This window comes from Trichoplax adhaerens, genomic scaffold (assembly GCF_000150275.1).
Source record: "Trichoplax adhaerens TRIADscaffold_3 genomic scaffold, whole genome shotgun sequence".
Classification (NCBI taxonomy): domain Eukaryota; kingdom Metazoa; phylum Placozoa; class Uniplacotomia; order Trichoplacea; family Trichoplacidae; genus Trichoplax; species Trichoplax adhaerens.
Window position 1 is genome coordinate 3,255,158 of NW_002060945.1, and position 26,352 is coordinate 3,281,509.

General features: G+C 33.1%; 4 protein-coding genes across 4 annotated transcripts; 1 reads left to right on the plus strand and 3 right to left on the minus strand.

Moving 5' to 3' along the window:
- Positions 1-2,459: 2,459 nt before the first annotated feature.
- TRIADDRAFT_54357 (uncharacterized protein) lies at positions 2,460-5,862 on the minus strand (the record flags this gene model as incomplete). The annotated part of the gene is made up of 13 exons (XM_002110885.1): positions 2,460-2,614; positions 2,942-3,019; positions 3,087-3,191; positions 3,285-3,450; positions 3,564-3,696; positions 3,786-3,871; positions 3,973-4,135; positions 4,274-4,338; positions 4,405-4,473; positions 4,588-4,757; positions 5,132-5,223; positions 5,511-5,583; positions 5,736-5,862. The coding sequence occupies 13 exons, from the start codon at positions 5,860-5,862 to the stop codon at positions 2,460-2,462; spliced, it is 1,482 nt and encodes a 493-aa protein (XP_002110921.1).
- Positions 5,863-6,694: 832 nt separating this feature from the next.
- Positions 6,695-8,600, plus strand: TRIADDRAFT_54358 (uncharacterized protein; the record flags this gene model as incomplete). Its single annotated transcript, XM_002110366.1, has 6 exons — positions 6,695-6,753; positions 7,405-7,509; positions 7,633-7,801; positions 7,894-8,003; positions 8,306-8,367; positions 8,464-8,600. 6 exons carry the CDS (start codon positions 6,695-6,697, stop codon positions 8,598-8,600), a joined length of 642 nt encoding a protein of 213 aa, XP_002110402.1.
- A 788-nt stretch (positions 8,601-9,388) lies between these two features.
- Positions 9,389-12,082, minus strand: TRIADDRAFT_22466 (uncharacterized protein; the record flags this gene model as incomplete). The annotated part of the gene is made up of 6 exons (XM_002110886.1): positions 9,389-9,641; positions 9,731-9,848; positions 9,935-10,131; positions 10,256-10,436; positions 10,628-11,004; positions 11,886-12,082. 6 exons carry the CDS (start codon positions 12,080-12,082, stop codon positions 9,389-9,391), a joined length of 1,323 nt encoding a protein of 440 aa, XP_002110922.1.
- Positions 12,083-18,837: 6,755 nt separating this feature from the next.
- Positions 18,838-25,455, minus strand: TRIADDRAFT_1344 (uncharacterized protein; the record flags this gene model as incomplete). Its single annotated transcript, XM_002110887.1, has 5 exons — positions 18,838-19,232; positions 19,509-19,585; positions 19,700-19,759; positions 19,828-20,289; positions 25,235-25,455. Coding segments are annotated over 5 exons (1,215 nt in total), but the record flags the coding sequence as incomplete, so codon positions are not given.
- Between the last annotated feature and the right edge of the window lie 897 nt (positions 25,456-26,352).

The window sequence follows — 26,352 nt, forward strand, 5'->3', positions numbered from 1 at the left end:
TTAGTACGAAATAGCGAAAGTAGCAAATTTCAAAAGGTCTACTCTCTCTCTGTTCGGTTAGTTGACATATAAACACCAATAATCACTTACTAGTTGTTATAATGATGAATATTGGATCAATGTTTTGGAAGGACCGAGCAGTTTAACTGTAAATTAAATGAAATTAAAATTATTGCTTATTCATTACGTAAATTATCTGAGTAGGTTACGACGGTTAAATATTGTATCATTTCATTTTTAATTTAATAGTACACAAGCCAATGGAATAATTCATATTAAGATTGATCCAGTAACAGATGGCTACGTCATTGGCAAAAACGGTAAGGTCTTTCCATCTCTTGAAAATATGATTGAACATTATCAAAATAACCCACTCCGAATAAAAGGCGCCGAAAGACAATCCTTATTATATCCAATAAACAAATGAGCCTTTTTTTTAACTATTTAATTGTAATTACATGATTATAATCGCTAATAGTATCTGGAATTGACAATTTAAAAGCTATTTCGAAACACTATGATATTTCATAATTTAAAAGATATTAACCTATTTGCTAGAACGCGTATATCTGATTCTAACTATTTAATGTAGCGATTCTAATTCACATTATTGCAAAATTTATCATGTCTATTACCTATCTTGATACAATTTTAGGTGCACTGCATAGCACTTACTTCTTTACTAATTTTATAAAGAACTTTGAATTTCGACTTTGCGTTAACTTATTATCAATAATACTCTTTTTAACAATTTAACCCTTAAATTATCAACTTAAGCAATTGTACACGATGATTCTTTCTTTCATGCCCAAATACTTTTTATAATTCTTACAAGTCATCTTGAAATTTTCTACCTATGCTATGACATCTTCATAAAAGTCATGGTATAGATTTAATATAAAACTGATTACATTGATATGTACAAGCGATAAATTAAATATCTACAGAGCAAAATATTGCAAGCAACATACATCCTAGCTCATCATTATATTATTATCATATAGAGAAACATTGAATATTGCATTGAAGACCAGAAAATTCAATTATATTAAATATTCTCGAAAATTCTATTCAGTTATTATTGATTGCAACCTTTCCGCTAATTTTGGACTTTAAAACTTTATAGATCTTTTTCAACTCGAAATCTTTATAAAATTGTCATGCCCAATGACAATTAATTTAAAAGCTAATTCTCTGCCTTGCAATTGACAATAAACAAATTATTTGTATGATTGAATAAAAAAGTTACCAAATAATTTAAGAAGTGCCGTAATAACACAACACTGCCATACCAATTGTCTATTTGGTACTGGGTTTACACCTTGTATTAGGAATTGTAACCATTTACCGTTTGCTAGTATTTCATTGACGATGAGTAATAAGTTCCCACTAGCTCCGATAGAGCATACTGTGTTAATCGTATGCCCGCGTAATATATTGTATCTAATTCTTGAGCGGCCTAACATGATATCAAACTCTAATTTATCCGTTATTTGAGAGCATAAAAAAAAGTTTGTAGAAGACACAATTTATAATATCAAGTGTATTATTAAAGCGGATCATTTAGGTACAGTTTGATAAATATTCATCCTCGACATACTTATGTCAACATAACTCTATTAAGTATATGGAGAAAGACGACAACGTAAAGAAATGTCCCTGAGTAGGCCTCAACCTATATATATCTTTTTATGGCATGTACGTCTTATGATACAGCATACGATTAAATATATTAAGGGTTTGCTTATTTATTTGCCAGGCTGTGTACAATTCTTTGATATGATCGGGAAATAATATTGGTAAGTTGCAGAAGCAGCAGATATAAAATATTCTAAATATTGTGTAAGCAGTATCTTTTATAAGTATCTGGTTTTGTTGTACTTCTTAATATTAACTTGCTGTACGACTTTATAAATCTGTAGTACGCAAAATATTCTTCACCTTGTCACCTTCACTCGAGAATATGGAGTATTTACAGTAGTTCGTATCAACGTGAATATATATTTTAGAAATTATTCTTCATCGATCAATACTTTAAAAATTTAAATATAACGTACAATTCACTACTTTATATTGATTTATTGCATATCTGAACATATCAGAAAGCTACTTATTGCGTATTATAAGTATCGATAGGCATCATCAGTGTCTATTACACATTCAAAGGTTCACGCATAGAATATTGTTTACGAAATTCAGATAACCGTAATTCAAACACTCTCTAATTCTAAGGAATCAAAATTCTGGCTACATTCCCGTACTAACAGCTTTTAAGCTTTTCCATGTTCACAAATCTGCAGTAGCTTTATTAAACCAGTAAGCTGACGTCGTAGTATGATAAATGTTATTAATTACAATAGGCATTGATACCTCTTATGATACAGCTTATAAAATTTGGAATCGAACAGTATACACCTTAAAACTTTAGCCTAGCAAAAAGCAACCATAAGTACGTAATTTTAAGGTAAGCATTTGCTTGTGCAATGAATATAGAGAACCAACGGTAAGATAAGATTATCAATTTGTGTCGTCAATGCTTCAGTAAGTGAAGTTATAATGAAAGCTAGAATAATTGTCTGCCAATTTCCACCAAATTTGATAAATTTTTCACCGCCTATCAAATGCAAATATTATTACCTTGTGAAAGTGATGAAACATAGATTGTTAACAGTTCGAGCATAGAATATTCATAGATCGTATCACTAAGGCTAAGAAAACATAAAATTATTCTATTCCACAAAATGTGAAAAATGGATATTCCTACTTGCTGTAGTTTAAACATAAAATCCTGATAATGTAGTATGTAAATAAAAACTAGGACATCTCACAAGCCGTCAGAAAATGATTTATCGTAATGGCCATGATTCAATTTCAATACAAATTACTTATATGATATTAGTGCACACAAATTAATTAAAGCAAGTCTTTGCGTTTTACTTACCAATATGCCATAATAAATAATATAACAATAACATAGAAAGTACGGATCCAGCAGTACCTTCTAAGGTTCGGTTATTTCCTAAATTGTCACAGAATTACAATCGATAAGAAATTTATCAAACGAAAGATCAAAAACGATTCTAAACCTGGCCATCGACGCTTTCCAATTGTTATACCGACAAGAGAAGCAAAGGTATCTCCAATTCCTAATGACATTACGCCTGCGTACATTAATGCTACATTATCCGTAACTGTATGTAACAAAAAAGATGAGAGATGGAAATATTATGTCAGTAGATTCAATAATTATAATGTGTAAAGTTTCAGCCATGAAGATTTTATACCATTTAGTACAGAAGTTGATTGGCATAGCCATAAAGGGAGAGCACAGCCAACCAGTAAATAGATATGAGTCAATATTACTATTCCAGAATCTCTAGTATCAATAAATATTTGTAAATGGTCGTGAATCCATGGTCCGAATGGGCGAATATGAAAAATACGAAGGAACTATGCGAAAAAAAGGGGAAAAATTAACAAATTTCCAAATAGTTATATTATTAAATACAGTAATTGCATAATTAGAAGAAGCAAGATAGAAAATAATTTTTAAAAAATTATACCTCAGCTAATAAAAATAATGCTAGGGCAACACTTGATGCTAAATAAGTTGCGCGGTAATCAAAATATATTCCAGGAAAGTATATTAAGATAACTAGCACATGAAAATACTTTCGGATTAAAATCGCTGGAATCCTAGTGAGTGTAATTGCAAAAATTTAAAATGTTGATATTAGCAAGTAGTACCACGCAACGTCTTAAAAACTAAGATAACAAATAATTACTTGCTACTGCTTCCATATAAATTTCTCCAGATTACGATATACAAGGCAATCAATACCAGAAAAATCCAGTAACAGATGAGAGCAATCTAAGGTTAGAATTTAAGGTAATCCAATCTTAATCAGAAGGCTAACTGTAATAGTAATTATCTTAACATCCGATTTATGCTCGAATATAAATCTTTTATACCCTTGCACTATTTAGGGTGATAAAGTCTAAGAGCCACATTATTGGATTACTCCGGAGCAGCATCGTAAAAACTGGTAAATATAATCCAAAGGTAAAAACTGTCAAACCAATGTAAAAAGCTGCCGACCAATAATTATTGTTCATTATCGATGCTGGTGAACGGCTACATTATTAAATATGGAGTTAAATATAATTAGAACGAAATACTAGCTTAAGATAGGCTTTAGCCATCGGTTAAAACACCACATAAAACTGAATAAGAAGCAATACATGTTAAAATATACGTAATTAATAGCAATACCTGGTTAATCCCATTAAGATCGGACTTAAAACTACTCCAATACCGACTACCCACAAGATAAGCATCTGCACAAAAATAACAACATTCAGTGTAACGTTATAATAGAGAGCATAAAGAGCGATTGCGCCCACCTGAAAGACTACTGTTAGTTCATGCCTTTCACTCTTGATGCAGTTCAGGAAGAATTCGTTTTCATAAACCTTAAGGTAGCATTGAAAGCCTTAATAAAAATGCTTTCATTTATCAATTTGAAACGAATCTTAAAAGTCTGTAGCAGAACAGCACGAGCCAATACATCTGATAATTAATGTTACCATTCTCATAGCCGAAATGAATACGTCAAAAATGAACATGCTGGAACCTTGACTGATAAGCACAACTTCTGCAATCGTGAAGCTCTTTGGCATAAAGGTTATATAAGCCAAGATAGCGATTACGAAGAAGCTTAACAGAGCCATAATAGCAACAATTTCATACTGCCATGCTTTAATTAGGATAAATATTTTAAGATTTAGAGACATTTATAAGCTAATTGTCTACGAACATGTAACACCATGTTTACTTACCTGCAACATATAAAAGAATAGCAATCATAAATAGTCCTATAAGTAAACTAGCTATAGCATTTATCCGATGTATTAGGTGCGTGACAGCCAGGATGATCAGAATAAGATAGTTCATCATTATACATCCAACGAGATAAAATCTATAGTCCTCTAAGGATAATATGTGTATATTAAAACAAACTAATGAAGACTTGAACTCATAAGCTAGATAATCATAACATATTGAAAGAAAGTTTCAGTTGATGCTAGGAATACGAAATATAATTATCGATATGAATGGCAATGAGTCTACCTTGCAGTACACCCTTAGACAACAAATACTGAGAGAGTAATACGTTCGATCCCAATGATGTTGCAAGTACAAGGCTGCTTCCAGAACCAGGTCTATATTAAGGATTAAATAGACAATATCATTAAGAATATCATGCTGACTAAGTAAGTAATGTATCAGAGTTTTAATATCCCGACGTACGATCGCAAAATCATAATCCATAGTAGATAATTCCTAATAAATCGAGTACATGTAATCACGATTTGATGCTACGTACAGCTTGCAACGCATCACTACTGACCACAATTTGTAACAGTAGTAAGAGCTCCAAGATACAATTTTAGGCATCATTATATACGAAATCTTATTACATGCAGTCAAAGATATTGTAATACTGTACCTGAAAACTTTTAACCTTTTCTGTAAATATTCAGCTTTTGGAGCCAGAATAATAGAAATCGGTGTTAGGAAAGCTGCAAATTGTCATTACATGGACGACAATAATGTTTAAAAAAATGAGTTGATTAAATAGGTTCAAACATAGTTCCTTATGTTGCTCAATTACAATTAGTTCAGAACTGATATCGAGAATTCATGTTCATTCTTTGCTTTAGCTTGCACTAACCCATTAAATAATATAAGCCGGTAATCGACTGCAAACGAGAATCGAGGTAGTACACATTGGTATGATCAAAATACTGGTAGTAAAGGACCGAGATAGACAAGACAGTCACTGCATCTTCTAACAACATGATTAACTTCAGATTCTTCTTCGTGATATTCAAAACATAAGATCAGTGATAACTCCAAGTCTAGCTAGGTCATAGCTCTGATTACTATATACTTATAATTATCAGTTTCGTAGCTCCCGGATACCCAAGATCATGAGTGATGCTTCCAGATCAAGCTAGGCTAGAGATGTAACGTTACTTAAGGTCTTTCAAAAGCTGAGCAAAATATTCAATCAAAAGTAGTAATGATGCTTTAAAAGCTGGATGAAAGGAGATTGTTTATAGCAACCTGTCCATCTAGGCATCGATCCATATTCTCACAATCCAAGTCTGAACTTTGCAGCCTTGTTCATAGTCCATCCATCCTGCAAGGAGCTCGCTTTCGATGCTTTCTATGGCAACTACAGTCTGCATTTACGAAAGAAGTCCATCCAACCGCCTATCCGAGCGTTGGCTTGAATATCTTGTGTATCAAACATATATGCAGTAGTCATACTAATGATGCTAAGGCAGAATCATTTCTTGGATGAAAGAAACGAAGGTATTAGTCTGGATGGAGATCCTTTCGATGAATGGCTAGCAGTTTATTTACTCCAGTTTAAACTTTTATAAATACTCATCGTCAAGAGATTTATGCTAATTGTACGTTAGAAAAGTAATCGCTATATGAAAGTGTCATGACCCTGTCATAGTTAGCGTGGTAATCCTTGGATAGCATATAGAATAGCTGCAGTTAGTTGTTCAATCGTGACTATTTCGTGTGTAAACAGAAATGCCTGAAATATCGAGGCTAGGAGACTTTTGGATGTGGCCAGTTTGCAATTTGGAAATGAAATTTTGTTAATATTCGATCATGGAAGGAGAGAAAGGATACACCGAATTAGTCAAAGTTCTAAATAGCCAGGAATGCATGTCAGTCATTAATTTAGTAGTCATTTTCCGCTAGGAAACACTGCTGCAATTTTGAATTTGATATGTGGATTGTAATGTCGTCCTGTAGGAGTTCATCATACTAGTACAGTTCAACAATATTGATATGTGAAATATTTCATTTATAGAGAGGAACTTGGAATCGTTCATGGCTCAGATAATGATTTGATATTTATTGACGGTAAGCTAGGAATATCAAGCGGACTTGGTAAGAAAATATACGTTTTTGTACATAAAGAATTCTTTAAAGTTAGATCATCCAGCTCCGATCTTAATGACTGCGATTTAGGTAATGGCAAGAGATTAAAAATATATTCTTTACATTATTAAGTACGATAGTATACACGTATTCGATTTAATGATGGACCTTCAATAACCTTGACCAGCTTTCTAACTTTTACCTCTCTTTTTTTATTTACGTTGCATGTTTGTGATCTTTGTGTATCAAGTAATTGCTAGTCTTTCAATGGTTTTACTGCTGTTCAACCCGGAATGCTATACAGCATGGAATGCAAGGTGTCTAAACTAATTTTGACATGCATAACAGACGATGATTAGACCATGTTTAACTACTCTGTTATAGATATTCGCAGCTGCTTGTACATTATATATATGCTTTCTTCTTTCATATAGAAAAGAATTAATTACCTCTGAAAAAATATCCATTGCTGATGAATTTCGAATAATGAATCTTATTTTAACCTGTTATCCCAGAAGTGCTGAATTATTTAGCCATAGGTTAACTGGACTTGATATGTTAACTACAGTATATTGCGTACATTGATTCAATTTTGGTAAAATTGGCCAATTGCTAATAATTCATTGTATGGTAATCCTACTATCAATATACGTCATGTTTAGGCGATGGCTTATTCAACATGCTGCTAAAATCGGTGATTGCGATATCAAAACATTATGCAAACTAGAATTAACAGTAGCAGCGAAAACTGCTGATCAATATTACAGTAATTATATTAGTTGGAGTCATCGATGCTGGATATTATGTACATATTTGGCAAATTATCAAGAGGTAAAAACTTGCCCAAGGAAGGACTAGCTTCAAAATATAAAAGCTGATCAAAGTTTGAAAACTAATAATTACAACATTTCTCTTTGAGCTAGATTTTATTAAGCGAGCTTCAAGATACTGCCTTATGGCTGCAGATGCATGTATCTGATAGCAATGTATATTATTACCGGCAGCAATTGTTGACCTTATTGGTTCAGCTCAAGTAAGTTCTATTTTATTAGTTATTTAGTATATATTGGCCTTGTTGTTATGTGATAAGTTATGCCTATTGTTGGAATCCTATTTGAAATAGTATAGCAAATGAAATCTTCTTATAATCATAGCCAGGTAAACGTCAAGAAACTATGGGTAAGCGAGCTGCAAGTTAATAGAGAATTAATAGAATTCTATGTAGGTCACGAATCCATGTGGTTATTTAGGTATGGAAATTGAGCTACAAATACATACTATATTAAGTATCGGAAGGTGAAGAAATTTTACTATACTAAGCAAATTCTTTGATAGACGATTTCTATTGGCTAATATTCCAGTGAACAATGAAGAAAAGAAAAATTTATGCCATCAAGGTAACGATTTAATCAAAGCACAATTGTACTTCAATTCTGCAGGTTTATTCTACTACTTTACCTTGGTATTCTGATCTACTTCAACAATCATTTTAGAGATGGAATTTGTAAATGAGTCTTGCCTAGTCAAAGAAAGTACTGACTTAACCTTTGGACCCAATAGGCAAATTCATTTTGCTAAAGAATATAAAATATTCATCAACTTTATGATATCAACTTTAGATAATATTTAAAGGCCTGTCGATAGACAATACAAGTTCTTGGCATTACATTGCTTGCTTTATGATCTATGCGGTATAGAGTCTATGTTAAAACATTATTACCTCAAAATGACATGTGTAACTCTGAATATTGAGTATAACTATGACGATAGGTATATATGGTTTATCATTATACATTTTATTCTTCGGTTTCACTTTTAAAAAATCTTGTAGTGATAATAGTGCTTGCATCTTATACAGGTATTTCTGTGATAGGGATAATTAAACAATAAAAATTTTTGAATAATTTCGGAATATAAAAACCTTTCGACGTGTAAATATTGCAGTCGCGTACACAGTACTCTTGATATAGACGATAGATAGAATACTGTAATAGTTAATTTGTGCATCATGATTATTGTGCTTTAAAAGCCAGCATCAATCGAATGGTATTGTAGTTGCATGACATTTCTAAATTATTATGGCAAATCAGTCTAGGTACAAGCTAGCTTTTTCTCAGTAAGGTTTAAGCAATTTAGCGAAATGTGAAGTTAAAAACATTCATATTTTTCAATTTCAACTTTTGTTCAATTATGATGATAACTATCAGCAAGATAGCAACCAATAAAACTTTGACAATAATAGGATACGTGTAATACAGTATGTAATGAACTTATTACTGCTGGATGGATAGTATAGATAAATTGGTAAACACAATAAGATTATATTCTCTGATACTATCTATTTGCAATTTTGGTGGCTGATTTGGTGTAGGGAATTCTTTTGGGTGAAAGACAGCTCGTTACGTGGCGAAAAAATATTTACAAATTCGGCTTGATTCTAAGCCAATTCTTGATAATTTTGTGGGCAATAGCTTGTGAAGGTGGGAGAATAATCCTATCGCTAACGAATTTGTAATGCCTTGGGAACAAGGCCATATTAGCTTGTTCTTTTGTAAACCATCGAGCATCCTCCAACTCCTTACGATCAATCTTTAGATTTGTATTATCAGGTCTAGTAGCAGCTACAGCTATGCAACCAATCATCAATGAAGACGGGAATGGCCATGGTTGGCTATCAAATTAAAGTATAAAATAAGAATCATTAACTATTAATTTAGACTCACATACGACAAATGATGGGTTACACATAGTCAATTTCACCTCGATAGATATCGAACACTATCGATAATGACACCACTTTCTTCATAGACTTCCCTTTTTACAGCATCATCAATTGTTTCTCCAGGTTCCATAAAGCCAGCTAGGCACGACCACATTCCTTTATAAAAGTGTATCAATTGCCAAAATTAATCTCAATGACCATAAAAATGGTAAAGGTATACTTTCTCATTTAATCACACTTACTATCAGGAAATCCAATCTTTCTTCCGAGTAAGCAATAGTTGTGGTCCGAGGAAATGACCAACATAATCACCACAGGATCAACTCGAGGGTATGAAACATTGTGGACACCATTATGGCTCTCACAATGCTCATTACTACATATTAATTTGTATCCTGCTTCTTTAAAGCGGGTACTGGAGCCACAGATTGAACAAAATCTGTTGAAAGTAGCATAAAGGGCGTTATTATTACAAATATACTCCATGTTGGTAAAATTTTGTACGATATGTGCTGTGCAATCATGAATCATTTTAGTGATAGGCTTTATAAATTGTAATTTACCTGTTATATCGATGCCAACAAAAGATGGAACGCCCTTGACCAATAATTGTAGCATCCGTGGCAACTAGCATTAATTGCTTTGGCAGAGCTTTCGATAACCACTTACATCCGGAAAATCTAGTTGTCAAATCTCCGCATCCAATATGTGATATATTAACGCCAAACCAAATATTATTTCCTGCTGCACGATGATAAAAATAGTCAATGTCAATCCGGTTTGGGTGAAAAGCCATAGATAGTATTTTTAGTGCAAGGTAAGCAATTAATTTGAAATTATCTCTCTCTACATAGTACAGTGGTCTAATTAGGGATCGCAAAGTTGCAAGATTGAATTAGATCAATAATTGATAAGCTATTACCGACCGTTGGCACTTTCATTTTCTTCGATTAATTTTTCTGATCCTAGTAAAATAACGAGCGCTCCACAAGCAATAAAGTCTTCCACATCAGAATAGAGCAATCTATAAATGCTGATAGTTTTATCGTTGTTTTCCTTTACAAGTGGTTGAAGATTGTTATAAAGAATAAATTTAGCATCCGATGTTTTCATAGTACATTCCAGCCATTCTTTATCGTTGCGACGTTCCGCGCAACGTTGTAAAGGTTCATGGCTGAAGAAATTAATGCTATCATTTTTGGCTTTGGATTTATTGCAGGTTCGAATAGCAATGCAAATTTCTAAATTCTTATATTGGCCAGCAATGTCCTCTGCAGTTTCGCCAGCTTGATTGATAAGTAATGGTTCAGCTCTAAAAGAAGAAGTACAACGGATATGATTGGAAGTTGTGAACTTTGAACAGTAAGTTTGTCTGATGTATTGAGCAGTGACAAAATCTTCATTGACATATGTGTAGCAGACATGATCAATGATCATCAACTAAGCTAATTTAATAAGTACATCATCGTACCAGGGATATCTTGTCCGCAGTGATTGCTATCGTAGCGCATCAACAAACGTATTATGGTACTGCATGATTATTTATTTAACTTTTGTATTTACTGCCATAATCAACTTTACCACTATTGCACTCTAAAAGCAAGTAACTTGCTTCCTGCCTACGTCTATTTATTTATTATTTTTCCTATTTGTATTTAGTCATCCACGTTATTTAAAATTGAACAGTACAAAGAATTGCGGTTGTGATATCAACGGATCTCATCTAGTCGACCTCTTCTTTGCATCGTAGCTAACAATTCAATTTACTCGATATCCATCAATTGTATTCTAAGGAAACTATCCAAAACAATTCAATCTGTTGATCTGATTCTATCGTCATAAGCTACTCAATCTACTCCATGCACCTATTTATTCTTCCATCATTTTGTATTTAGTAGTCTAGTAACATTGTTAACATTAAATGTGAAGGATTGATCAGTCTATAGCTATCCATTGCCTATTGTAGCAATTGCATATTCAATTTTGTTATGATAGCGACTCAAAGTTATTGATTGCACACCATATTTCATTTTCTCCCCCCCCCCCCTTATTTAGCAATCAACCTAATCCATCTCGAAGGTGATGCAAGATTAGGCAATTTAATAGACTCGTTGGCCCTCTATATCATTAAACATGTATGCTAAAGCATGGTAAAAGCGGCAATATTCTACAATAGTAGAGCATGGTATTTACCCATTTTCCAAGAGGAATTCAATGACATCACCATGGTTATTTTTGGCAGCAAACATCAACGCTGTCCAGCCATTATCATCAGGATTATCTATTCTTTGTTTCAAGGATAGATTATTACTCAATAACGTTTTAATTTTATCCAAGTTGCCCCATTTGGCAGCTTCATGTAAACTTTTAATGATAAAATATTCATCCATTGCCAGCGGCCGGTGTTTGCAAATCTCTGCAAAGCTACAAGTTGAGCGATTCTTTTTCGGCTCGAGAGTAAAGACTACAGAGTTAATGGAGAGAGTTTGCCTTTTATATGTTATACTGTACTGTACAGTATAGTACTGTATAGTGCCAGCTGTAAGAACTGTATGGTACACTGTACGGTTGGGTATAGTACTATGGGCGGGCCTGGCGATAGACTGACTGCTGATGCATCCTATCCGAGGATATGGCGAGGATGTTGGTTACACAAGATATTTCCATCATGGTGGATATTCAACTCTTTGCAGAGACTTGTTAACTCATTTTTAGCCCACAAAGGTAACAAGAACTCAAGTTTTTTTTTACTATAAGGGGAAAAATAGATTAGTTAACGCCAGGAGAGCAAAAATGTTGAGTTGATTAGCAAGGGTTGCTGGAAAAAAGAGAGCAACTAGGGGGGGGGGTACGCAGCCGTTGATGACTATCGACTCCAACATCGTACTCAAATTTGTCCAAATTTGAGGTTACCTGATACTGTAGAATTCGCCTAATTCGTCACCCCTAAAGGGGAAGAACAAATAGCGATGAGTTAGGCCAATTCATTTGACAGGAAATGTATATAGAAGCTGTGCCAGTTGCCTGAATACAGTGACACATGAGACGAGTTTGGTGAATTCTATTATAGCAAATTGCAAATGAATGATGTACGCTTCCAATGGCCAGTAAATACAGTATTATTGGTGTTGACTCCATCATAAATGGCTCAATATACAGTATCCCTAGCAGTCCACCACTGTTGTAGGGACTACCGCTAAAGAAAGACAAGAAACGGCCTTGATTGCAAAATAAGATGGAGGCCTTATGATTTTGTCATTCTACTATACAATACCTACAAGCCAGAAGTGCACAGCATAGCTTACACTTGGTTAAATAGTCCTGTCATGCCTGTACAGTATGTACAGTACAATCGCATGGACAATTATTTTGATCGCCTACTGTATACTGGACTACTAAAAAAGAAAGACAGGAAACGGCTTTCACTGCAAAATAAGATGGAGGCCTTCATGATTTTGTCGGTCATTCTACTATACGATTCCCCTTAATAAAAGTGGCTAGCCTACTACAAGGCAGAAAGCGCTCGCTATAACTTACAACTATTTTGATCGTCTACTGGATACGATCAAAACCTTGATCATCAAAATAAGATGGAGGCCTCATGATTTTGTCAGTCATTCTACTAGACGATTCCCATAGAAGTGGCTACCCTACTACAAGGCAGAAAGCGCTCGGCATCACTTCCACTTCGTTCAAAAGCACTGTCATGCCTTTACAGTATGTACTCCACTATACCATGGACAACTATTTTGATCGTCTACTGGATACGATCAAAACCTTGACTGCAAAATAAGATGCAGAAATATGATGTTTTCGGTCATTCTACTATACGATTCTCCATATTAAAAGTGGCTACCCTACTACAAGGCAGAAAGTGCTCGCCATAACTTACAACTATTTTGGTCGTCTACTGGATACGATCAAAACCTTGACTGTAAAATATGATGGAGGCCTTATGATGTTATCGGTCATTCTACTATACGATTCCCCTTAATAAAAGTGGCTACCCTACTTACTACAAGGCAGAAAGCGCTCAGCATCACTTCCACTTCGTTCAAAAGTACTGTCATGCCTTTACACTATGTACTCGACTATACCATGGACAACTATTTTGATCGTCGACTGGATTCGATCAAAGCCTTGACTGCAAAATAAGATGGAGGCCTTATGATTTTGTCAGTCATTCTACAGTACTATACGATTCCCATAGAAGTGGCTACCCTACTTACTACAAGGCAGAAAGCCCTCAGCATCACTTCCACTTCGTTCAAAAGTACTGTCATGCCTTTACAGTATGTACTCCACTATACCATGGACAACTATTTTGATCGTCTAATGGATACGATCAAAACCTTGACTGCAAAACAAGATGGAGGCCTTATGATGTTATCGGTCGTTCTACTATACGATTCTCCTTATTAAAAGTGGCTACCCTACTACAAGGCAGAAAGCGCTCAGCATGACTTAAAACTATTTTGATCACCTACTGGATACGATCAAAACCTTGACTGCAAAATAAGATGGAGGCCTTATGATTTTGTCAGTCATTCTACTATACGATTCCCATAGAAGTGGCTACCCTACTTAACTACAAGGCAGAAAGCGCTCAGTATCACTTCCACTTCGTTCAAAAGTACTGTCATGCCTCTACAGTATGTACTCTACTATACCATGGACAATTATTTTGATCGTGTGCTGGATACTGTAGGAACGATGGTAGGCATTGTCACCCACAGTCACGGACTGCTGGAAGGAAGCCTTTGCAGTGTACGCTACGCATGTGCCTGCAAATGATCCTGCGAGAGATTGGCATTCAAACTCAACGATGCCAGTCAAACGCTTCAATACGCCACTCTTCTTAGATACACTAGACTAAGAGTCGAGAGACTCCGCTCATCACTGTGGTTTCATCGTCGACGTGGAAGGATCACTAAAAATGGGTAAGGATAAAAATATTCTTTTTATTGCAACAGGCATAAACTGGATGTTGAACTAATTCTATTTGAGATTGATTGAGCTGATTTTCTTCTTATTGATCCAAGTATAGTATTAATCAATGTCTTTTTGATATCGTTATGACATGGTTGATTAAAGGTGCCGTTTCGCCGTCGTCTTCTTGTGCTGTGGCAGCCATTCTATCGGTTGTTATTTTTACTGGCATGCAAACTTTTAGGACGCAGTTAGCATCAAGTAGAGAAATGACAATCTTGGGTGGTTTCATTGGATCTGAGCTCTTTATATTCATATTGACTGTATCCGATCATTGATCATCAAAATTGATCTAGTCACACATACTCCTGATTCAAATCATGAAAGTGATGGATAGTAAAGCTATCGCTCACTTTCATCATCCAATCTTTTCCATTCGACAACCAGTCCTAGGCAGATACTGTAGTCTTTGCCCTACAGTTGTAGACTATCAAAGATTGCAGTACTACAGTGTCCGTTTTATCTTGAATAAAGAACTCGATGATGAAATTGAAATTTATTTGAACGCAATGCAATAGCATCCATTACAGTAATAGGAATATTGAAATAGTCATACTGCAGCCAGTAGTAGTTCTTGTCCTGTAGATTAGCCGAGTATAGGATACAACTCTTGAATATTGATCTAATCTTATTAAGTAAGCTAGATGGTCCAATTTTGAAAAAATGTGTAGCATCCCAATGTTATTGTCATCCAAAAAAGCAATAAGATATGTAAACTAAGTATGGATGCCCACGTTATTCCTTAACTGAATGATACAGGCTATTAGCAACTTTGAAATGTTCGCCTTTGGCAAGAATTTCGCTGCTAGTATATTTCCTGAAGGTTGGTCAATCATGATAAATTTTGACAGTAGCAACATGGATTGAATTAGTATTACCTACAAAACAACTTCAATGAGTTAATGATTGCTACAATTTATAAAAGAAAACAGCAGAAACAAAATCAATACATTTAAGATAAAGTCAGATTCAATCTCAAAATAGTTTGTACTATATATAGAGATACATTAATAGGTTTACGCGTCTACTGTACGTAGTGAATAAAATTGTAGCAAATTATTGTTAACAAATGGATTGTCTTCTACTTTATCGGTATATCGATCATTCTTGTACATATATCGTAAGCAATTTACCACGCTATACTTGTACAGTATGAATGCATAGACTAATTCGAGTATCGTCCATGAAAACTAACTTTGACTTATGCCATTTTTAGTCATTGCATCGCTTATAATGGCAATGATCGCAAGTGGACTTGTCCATCGTGTGTGTGTTACCACATGGTAAGTTGTACTTAAAAAAGGAAAATTAAATAAATTGACATCCATTTGCTATACTATGACTAGTAGGTTCCTGACCAATATAAAACGACACGACTATTTGGCAAGCAATTTCAAATAATGCTTTCAACATGTTTCATTACAGTTTCATCTTTTCCATGATCGCCTTGTACTTCTTAAATCGGATATCCAACGCTACCTATACCAAGCCAGTACCTCAAACACCTGTCAAATCGGGCAAATCTAAAAAGAAATAATGATTGTATAATGTTAAGAAATAACTAAATACTATTACGGTCATAACGAAACACAAATCAATGAGTAGCTATTTTATCCCCCAAATTCTTTATTCAAATTCCTAAATCAATAAAGGTTTCCTTTTCAATATATCGCAATGTCAATTACTATGGTATTCTTGTATTTGGTAACATTAAACTGACTTGAGTAAAGATTGGCAAAGACACTTTGCTAAGCAGTAATGCTAATTATACAAGCTTATATCTAATACACTAACATTTTATTTAGATATGAGATAGATACAGTAGACGACTGTCATATAGTATATGCTTGAGTACAGAAAATAAGTAATCCTAACTTTAAAGCAATTAACCTACTCGTTAGTTCAAAAATTTCCATCAAAGACACTATGGACCTCAAGTTTAGAAATAAATCAACTTTTATTAACAAGATAGAGATAGTAAGTTGAACATTGATATGGCTTGATAAAGTATAAAGTATCTTAATAATAAATAATATGACAAGAGCTTCTTGTTAGCTTCACATTATTATATCAACTAATTTTTATACCAAGGATTATCTTCAGCTCTCAATCTCTCACGAAAAAGCACTTGTGCAACCTTGCATTTTAACCTACAAACCTGAGTTATTTTAGTGCTGCTCTCTAGATGCATACTACCATCGTGGATAATGCAATAAATATCAACTAAAGCATTTATGAGATATATTGTAGTGTAAGGTAAAGCAAAATACCACTGTAGTAATGTATGATATAGCCTAGCGAAATCGATGAAATTTGGAACCGCTGCATCTCGAAAGTAATCAGAAATTATCCAGATTTCTTACCCAGAAGCAATCTTTATTTTTACGGGTTAATTAACCTACGATTGTAAAAATCCATTGCAGTCAACAAAGAAACGACATTATTCGGATATTGCCGGGATAGACTGGCTTCTTAATGATGGTACTCAGAAGTCATCCAGATTGTATTTCATTTATTCTACTAGTATGATCTTTTTATTATACGAAAGACAAGCTAAGGTATTATGATTTTAAATACATAACTTCCTTAGAAGATATCCTTGATGATGAAAAGATTCGTAAAACCATTGTTACTTTCTAGCTAAATTATGATATATATGCGTATATACATAGCATGCAGTAATAATTTACAATTTTTTCCATTTTACACGGTTTAATTCAGTCATCGTATTAAACAGATTTATCCGTAAAATGAGTTATATATCATATTATTGTCGTATCACTTGGAAAGATATTGTAGCTACAATAATGGTCTATAATGTTATAGCAAAAATTTGCTAGTTTTTTGCAAAGTATAGAATAAGAATATGCCTTTACCATAAAGTACAAGAATTAATGTCCAAATGAAAGAGGAAAATTAGCTTAAAATTGAAATGTTGCCATATCGTATCAGCGATATTTTGTTCATTAAGCTATATTAAAATTGGGTTATGCAATATACTAGCTTTTAAAATGATATAGTGGTAAAGTCCATTCTAAAAATTGTGCTAGATAAAAGCAAGATACTATGCACAGAAGCGAACAGCACTATCATCTTCGATTGGCATAGCATATTCTTAATAAGACAACACTATATCATCACAGAAATTTGTTAGATAGTTGGATTTGTTTTGACTTTCTATTAAAATCTAAAAGGTGATATTAATTTGGTCAGTGCCAAAATAATGATCAAAATAATAATAAAAAAAATGGAGTACGGAGATATATAAAGTCATAGGAAAGGAAAGATTGAGATTTATATACCAGTACTTGTAATAGAATTATTTTGAGGATCCTGTTTATAGTCAACCGGCGGTGCATACCACAAAGTACAAGATTCGCTACAGCTATTGCATAATTATTAAAGGAGCAAGGTGAATATCAAGATCACATTTTTTTCCCAACGTATCAATATACGCTGTTATCTTAGTTAATGCTGCAACCGCTAACTTGGTCAAGAATACTAATTTCACTAGGTAGAATTGACACTTTTCCTTTAAGTATCATCTTTATACCATCTTCCTATTTTTAACGATGGATACTCTTTAGAAAAGCGTGATAATATATAAAATAGTACTATCATCATCATTGCAACTATCGTCATTTTTTTTTCTAATAAATGGAGATATATTTCCTTTGGATAAATAGATTGTAATTATAAAATAGTGTCTTGGTCGTTCTCCATCATCATCTTTTTAACGACCTTTATGGATTAAACCTGATCTTAACCTATTCAATCTCTCTATTCTATCGCATTGAGATATGACAGATCGCAACGATAAATCATCTTCTTCTCTTGGCGGTGTTGATCTTATAGTACCAGCTAACATTTTAAGATTTGTTGTACTAAGCCTTTTCTCATCTTTTCCTATCTTTTCATTACCACCACCATCACTATATCCAATATGTGGTATAGCAGCTGCAGGTGTAACAACATTACGCCGTGGTGATTTAATGACAGTAACGACACCGCTAGCAGGTCTTGATGAGATATGGAAAGAATTATCCTGATTGACTATGCTAATATTATCATGATAATCATGACTATTAATTCTTGAACGCGTATATTCCGATAACGATATATTGGCTAATCGACTTTTAATAATAACGTCATCGGTATCAAATGCATGCTCAACCGCATCAGCACCTAAGTGTTCTTCTTCTTCTGTTAATCGTATACCCATGCTAACTTTAATTAAGAGTAAGACAATAAATGAAGTAACCAATGTCCATATTGTTACACATACTACTGCTAACATTTGTATTCCGAATAAATGCATTCCACCACCATAGAATAATCCATCATAGATGCTAAATTGGTCGGTAAGTTCTTTTTGCGCAAATAAACCAGCAGCAAGCATCCCCCACATACCACAGAAACCATGTGTAGCAACACAATCAACAGGATCATCGATACGTATGCGAGCTAGCAAAGTGGCACCATGGCAAGAACATGCAGCAGCAATGATACCAATAACGATAGAAGCCCATGCATCGACAACCATGCAACACGCTAAATAACGTAGCAAAAGATGGATTTACATCAATAGAAAGCCATCAACATTGAGCATCGTTGACATCTTGATAAGATTACATACAAATACATACAGTATATGCTAAAATTGACTCAATAAACGGTAGATGATCATGCTATCAATTGAGTCTAATGCCGTCATTTGCAATCAACTACAGCATTAAATACTGTATTGGAAGGAATTGACACTGAAAATCCATTTACTAAATTGATTTCAGTCAACTTGGCCATACTGATCAGAACGTGTTTACTTACGCGTAATAGCCACTAGTGCACCCAAAATACCATTTATCATATGATTGATTTTAATCTTTTTCTTGAAAGCAATATAACTATAAAAGTAGATAGTTCAAAGAAGTCAGGAATTTGTTACTAGATGATATCGGATTATTCAATGTATATTGTGGTAAATAAAAAATTGCCCTCGATGGAATAGCACACGTTACCTAAATATAATAGCGTAGAGTCCACCTCCAATCGACGACATCATCGTTGTTACTGCAGCCCTGTGCCAATCGTTCATGAGTATTTAGAAACAAGCTGATAAAAAATGATATTTGAATCAAGGGCTTACCTAGCAGAGAATTTCCATAAATGTCCAGTAACACCGAAGCTACTGCCACAATTAAAGCCTAACCAACCCCACCATAACATAAACATACCAACGATAGCGTTCGTTGGAGAGCTCATTTCAGGTTGATAATTAGAAGAAAAACGTCCAATTCGAGGACGTAAAATTAAAGTGGCAATCAAACCAGTAAAACCACCGACGATATGGACAGCACAACCGCCTGCTGCATCAACAACCCCCATTTGTCTTAACCAGCCTTTAGAATCCCATATCCAGTGAGCTGGGAATGCATAAACCAAAGTATTGAAAAACGAGAAGACACAATAAGAATCCAGTTTTGTCCTTTCAGCCATAGCACCAGATACGATTGTTGTTGAAGTTGTCGAAAATGACAGCTGGAAGAAAAAATTGGTATACAGCCAACCGGATGAATTGACGTGCCCATCGACGAAGAAATTGCCAATCCTAATTATATATAATAGGTGTAGGTTTATTAGAAACAGTCATGAGTTACTTTATGGCAAATCATGGCAATTGCAAAACTAAAAATAAAAAATAAAAACCGTCCCTATAAATCCTGCAATAGTATCTCAATCTTTTCGTTCTTAATCTAGATATTTAATGCCTTCTATCAGATGAATATTTATAATTTTACGCTTATATAGAATAATTTTCAATTATTTACGCTTAGCTTTCTAATCATAAGTAACCATATACCATATTTACGTTATTGACCGTTAAAGTATTTCTTTAAAAGGGATTCAGTCGATATAATATAGATCATAGAAAGATATCTTTTATTCGTTGTCCTTTCTTCTATAAATTGCTCCCCCTCCCCCATTTACTTCACCAAATCTAATACTAAATTACTACCTAAGTGTAGTAGTTAATACACATGCAAAGTAATAGTTTAGTTGATGCGAGAGAGATTCCAAATAGATATAGACTCGATTAGATGCAGATACAGTGCTAGAATGTGTAATGGCTGATGTCTGCAAAATTAGTCAATACATAAGAAATGCTGAAAGATATAAACTTGATTGGACATATGTTAGAATTCACATGCCGAAATAGGATATAAAGGCTATAAAAAATTAAAGCGCTTAAGGGATGGATGAAATAAAGAGAATGCAATCAGATTATTATACAAGGTATTTTAATAAGAGCAAGTAGGTAATTTACGATTAATGTCTGAGTAAGTAGTAATACCGTATATTCACTAAATTCTGCGATTCAGAATTGTATAGCCTATAGTGAACAATAAATAATCATTTGAGTTATAAAACTACTATATGATTGCTTTATCCCATTTTAGAAATATAATTATTTATTAATATTGACTTCAACAGGTATAACAAATACTGACAACATATAATTTATGCGATATCATATTTCCTCTTTACTATTTTCAGGACAAGTAAGATAGTTTAAATTTATTTTCTAGATATAAATTAGTGAAAATTGCTTCTACTGTGTCATAATCTAAGTGATATAAACATTGTTTCAGTTTGTTTCTTGAAGTAGAGGAAATTCGTTGTACTGTCTCTGGTATATGAAGATTAGAATCAATATTTATTATGTAAAATAGACCACTCAATTTTGGGCCATAATCAAGATGACAAAGATGTTTCTTGTTTGTATCTTTTAATTCATCGAAGAAATATTTCGTCCTTGGTAATTCTAATTGCTGCTAATCGATTAGTTATGCTTAATTGATTAACTTGCACAGTAGAAGGCATTTAACGTCGAAGTAAAGTTTTAGGGCTATTTGAGTTTTACGCTAATTTCCTAATCAACCGATATTTATATTTCACTATTCATATAATATGCAGTATCTACGTAATGTATATTTTTATATCCATTCATAATTGTTACTTTCATAATCATAAACATTGCTGTTATTCGAGCCAACACTTTTACTTTCTAGTTGACGGATATTTGTATTCTTACAATTCAATACATTGACACTAATACTACTGGTATTCTGGGAAATTTCTCTGAATCATTTATGAAATACGGCAATGAGTAGAGCCGATATCTTCAAAAGTAACGTTAAATAGGGACCTTGGATTGATAAAAGTTTTAAAATTACGAAAATTGGACATTATGTAATAATTAGATATGTCTCTAGTATAGTATCCTATCTAATGTAAGTTATTTGCGTTCCTAGAAATGTTATGAAGATAATCACATATCTCTTTTAACTTGGAGTAACTTGTGCTTCTATAAATATTATAAAAGTTAAAAATCATCGGTAACTAATTAGATATCTTCCCAGTTAAATAGATTTTCCAGTATTGGCTACTCGTGCATTTTATGAATGTCTTTGTGTATAGCAAGGATAGGTTACCCAAAGGAATGGTAGTTAATTTATTCGTAATCGAAAGCTATAATCTTGTCAAAGCTTCTTATATTATCATTTAATTTCCATGATAGGGCTTTACATCTCATTAGTGAATAGTTTGTATTTAATTTACTTGCACGTTTTGCTATTCTAGCTCTGATACTTTCATGTGAATGATAAATTATCTCAGAAGCAAACCGATTGATTGTAGTCAATATTGACGAGTGCTTTAATTTCAAGTATTCTTTAGATTTTTAAAATAGAAAAACAATAATACTACTAAGTGGTGTGAGCATCACCTTTCCTTTTAAGGGGCTTAAAGAATGTTTGTTATGTATTTTTTTTTATCTTACTTTAATAACGATTGAGATATTTGGCTCAAGGCTAGCCAATCTTCTATGTCGATAATATCTTAATGTAATTTTTTATTCTTTATGCCCTCTGAATAATTTATTAAGTTAGATTGTCATACCCATATTTCTAACGATCACATACAAGCCTAATATACTGTATCTTGGCTAGATTGAACTATAATTTCTGTCTATAGCAAGTATCTTTATAACCTAAATGTTAGAGTTCATAAACTGAAAGACCATATTAGTATCCACATTCTGCAAAAGGGTTTGCAATAGCTATCGACAAAAATAAATTCCTATTTGTGTAATTTTAAACTACATTCTTCGCCTATAAAAACTTTCGTTGTAAGTTAAACGCTGAAGTCCATAATCTCCAAAACTGTATTAGTATCCGCACTCTGTACTAGGTATCAGTAGAAATCAATTTCTTTTTCACGATATTTCAAATCGCAATCTTCTGTAAAGGATTTCTTTACAACATAAATATTGAACTTCATAACCTTAAGGACAATATTTGTACCCATATTTTGTGATGGATATCGATAAAAGTGAACTAATTCCTTATCATGATATTCTTCTAAACATTATACGAATTGTATTTCAGTTTCTATCGTCTATCGATTTATATTATTGTTAAATTTTCTTTTTATTTTGTAATTGAAATATTCTAGCCAACAATCTTTGTTTCAAAAGCTTCTTGTTTGTGGGCCGTTGCCACTTTCTGTCTCAAAAGCCACACGAAAGTAAAAACCTTATATTTTATTTATTGACTTCCTACTGAAAGAAGTCAACATTTACTCCTGTTTTCATCTTGTTTATTGCTCTAAAGCAACCACTTATACCATAATCATTCAGGTTTGGTGTTTAGCAACTTATGATCATATATAGACTATACAGTATACTTCATTCTTATCCCTACGCCTCCCTAATTTTCGGTTTGTTATCACATTTTACGAATATGTTTGTTCTTATAGTACCTTTATTACTAGATTTATTAATACTTCTTACTGTAGCGCAGGATCAAGTAATTACTAATTTAAAATCTTCATCTATTTAGACCATTAAATAATATTCTATATAAATAAATACTTTATCTTGTAAACAACTCCAGGCGAAGATTCGAAAATTTTCAATGGAAATCGATAAATAATATTATATATATAGGCAAAAACTCTGTCTGTATAAAATTCTAGTTGTAAACAAGTTCCCGGCCAAATTAGTCGCTCTATTGCACTAGATGACTAGAAATAAAATTTTAAAATTGAATCAACTTCCAGATTGTATTTATTCCATTATCGATAAACACCGACACTAATAAATTAAATCTTTAGTGATGGCTCTTCTGTTTAATGGCTAACTATAAATAAATTCCTTTGCTAAAATAGCCGCACCACAGTAGCATGTAATAGGAAATAAATTTTTAAAATTAAATCAATCTTTAGAATGCATTTTACTTAATTATCAAATACGAATTCATAATAATATATCAATAAATGAAACTTTCGATTTTACTATTAGAGAAGCTTATTTCATATGTTTACTTCCCTCTTTTATAATCAGCCTTTTTAGACTGTATGAGTGCGCTAAATTAAATATAAAGCAAGTGTTAATAGCTACGATACTTTTCTATTTAGAATCAATTTCATACTGATGTTGATATTGGCTATAACTGGTCTTTAGCAAGTAGTCCTTATAGGGTAGAACAAAAAATTTACGAATACGACGAAAGAGAACCTCGTTTAATAGTAATGTCTTATTGATTTTGGGCTAGTGGTTAATAAATAATTCGAATAGTTTAAAAAAATGTCACAAACTTAGTGAAAGGAAATATCAGTTGTCAAGAATATCTCTTAGGCTAGATATCTGTTCAAATCTAGAGTAAGATATTTCTCTCTATTAACTGTATTATTCTTTTATTTACACGTAGGATGTGAATCACAATTATCAATCATTGTTTTGAAATATAACTTCAGCCCAAGGAAACAAGAATATTTCTGTTTCTTAAAACCAAGTCCTCTTAATATTTAAAGGGTAATTGTGTAACCTTTTAAAAGGGATAAGTCCATACTTTAAATGTTGTAAAATAGTCCTCTGCTAATAAATGAAAATGAGATGATATTTACATATGATGTAATAGATTGAACCAAGGGTGATGGCTCGAAAATAGAATTTAACCATTAAAATGAATTCTTTAAGCTGATAATTGAGAGGAAAGGAGATATGCTATTTTGCATTCTTTGCATTGAATAGCTTAGGATTGATTTAAGAAACGAAATAAATCCAAGAAAAATAAAAGTTTCTCTTTTAGTACCGGTATTTAGAACAAGAATTAGTTTAAAAAAGAAAGACACTATCATCAATTTGTTATGAAGATGTATGCTACTTAGAGTTATACTAGATATTCAAGATGAGTGATATCCCTGCCATTCATTACCCGAATAGAATTAAATTAAAGAAATATTTATACTTCTTTTAGAACTGTAGGGTAAATTTTGAGCACTATAATCATCTAATTTGATAATAACGGATGCCTAAATTATGTAAAGCCATACCCTGAATAACTACCGTAAACCTAAACATAATTCAGGCTAGATCCGAAGCGCAAAAGGACTGAGAAGTTGGTACAATTCGTTATTAAAGCTGTTACTAATAATTTCGTATCCGACATCAACAAGTAATAAAGGTAGAAAAAACTTCGATTTAGACTTACCCAGTGAAAGGATTATTTCTACCCGGAACGGTGTCAATACCGAAGGCAATTGCATAACCAAACATCCAAAATGATATTCCACCAAATATAACATCTACTGTATTTTTAACCATAATGTTAACTTCATTCTTTTTAGATACTAGTCCTGATTCCAACATACCAAAGCCAGACTGCATAGTAAAAATGATGAAACCGCTTGCTAGCAGCCAACCGGCATCATCCCAATCGCTAAGACCTGAGTAATTACTCATGATCAAACTAATCGATAGAGGCCTTTAGTAACTAGCTTTGATGAAAATGAAGATCAAGCTTGACTTGATAAGGAGCCAAAGGTGCTATTCCGGTTCAAGTTCGTATAGTCAAATTTATCGTTTAGCCAAAGAGAACTGAATAAAATCAACTTTAACTCCGATAGCTTGGAGGTGGAGTTGGATAATAAAATCAGGAAACGATTCGAGTGAAAACTTTCCAATAATCAAAGTGAAATAATTGTTGATTAAATGATATAATTGTTGCAATCTATGATAAATACAAAAACGATTGATCCAATTAGCCACATTAATCACGTTACAAATGGAAAATGTTTTACTAAAGTTAATTGGGTACTGTACCACCATAGAAAGTGATTGGTTTTGCTTGTAGGTAAGGAATTGGTGGATTTTTCTTAAGTTACAAATTAATATTCGCGGCCAAAATACCCACGTACGTATACAATATCAAATTATCATGGAAAGGAATACTTGGAATGACGTACTATATAGTTTAGTAATTAGTGTTTCCATCTATTAACTTCATTCTATACAAAGATAGGTAGGGCTCTCGGCTGCAAATAGTTTATAGCATATTAGATTCACAAGAGTATTTCAGTTGATTTCAGTCTACGTAAAAATATGCAGTATTCTCAGCATGGAATAATGTATAATACATCAAATCGTTAAATAATATTCACTTCGTTCCTTTCTACGCGAAGATTCACAGTATTATTAAAATGGAATAATGTATAGCCAATTAGATTGGTAAATGGCTTTCCAGTTAATTAATTTCATTCCACATTTAGATATGCAGTGCTCTTATTATGGAATATTGTATAATATGTTAGGATTATAGTGGTATTTCAG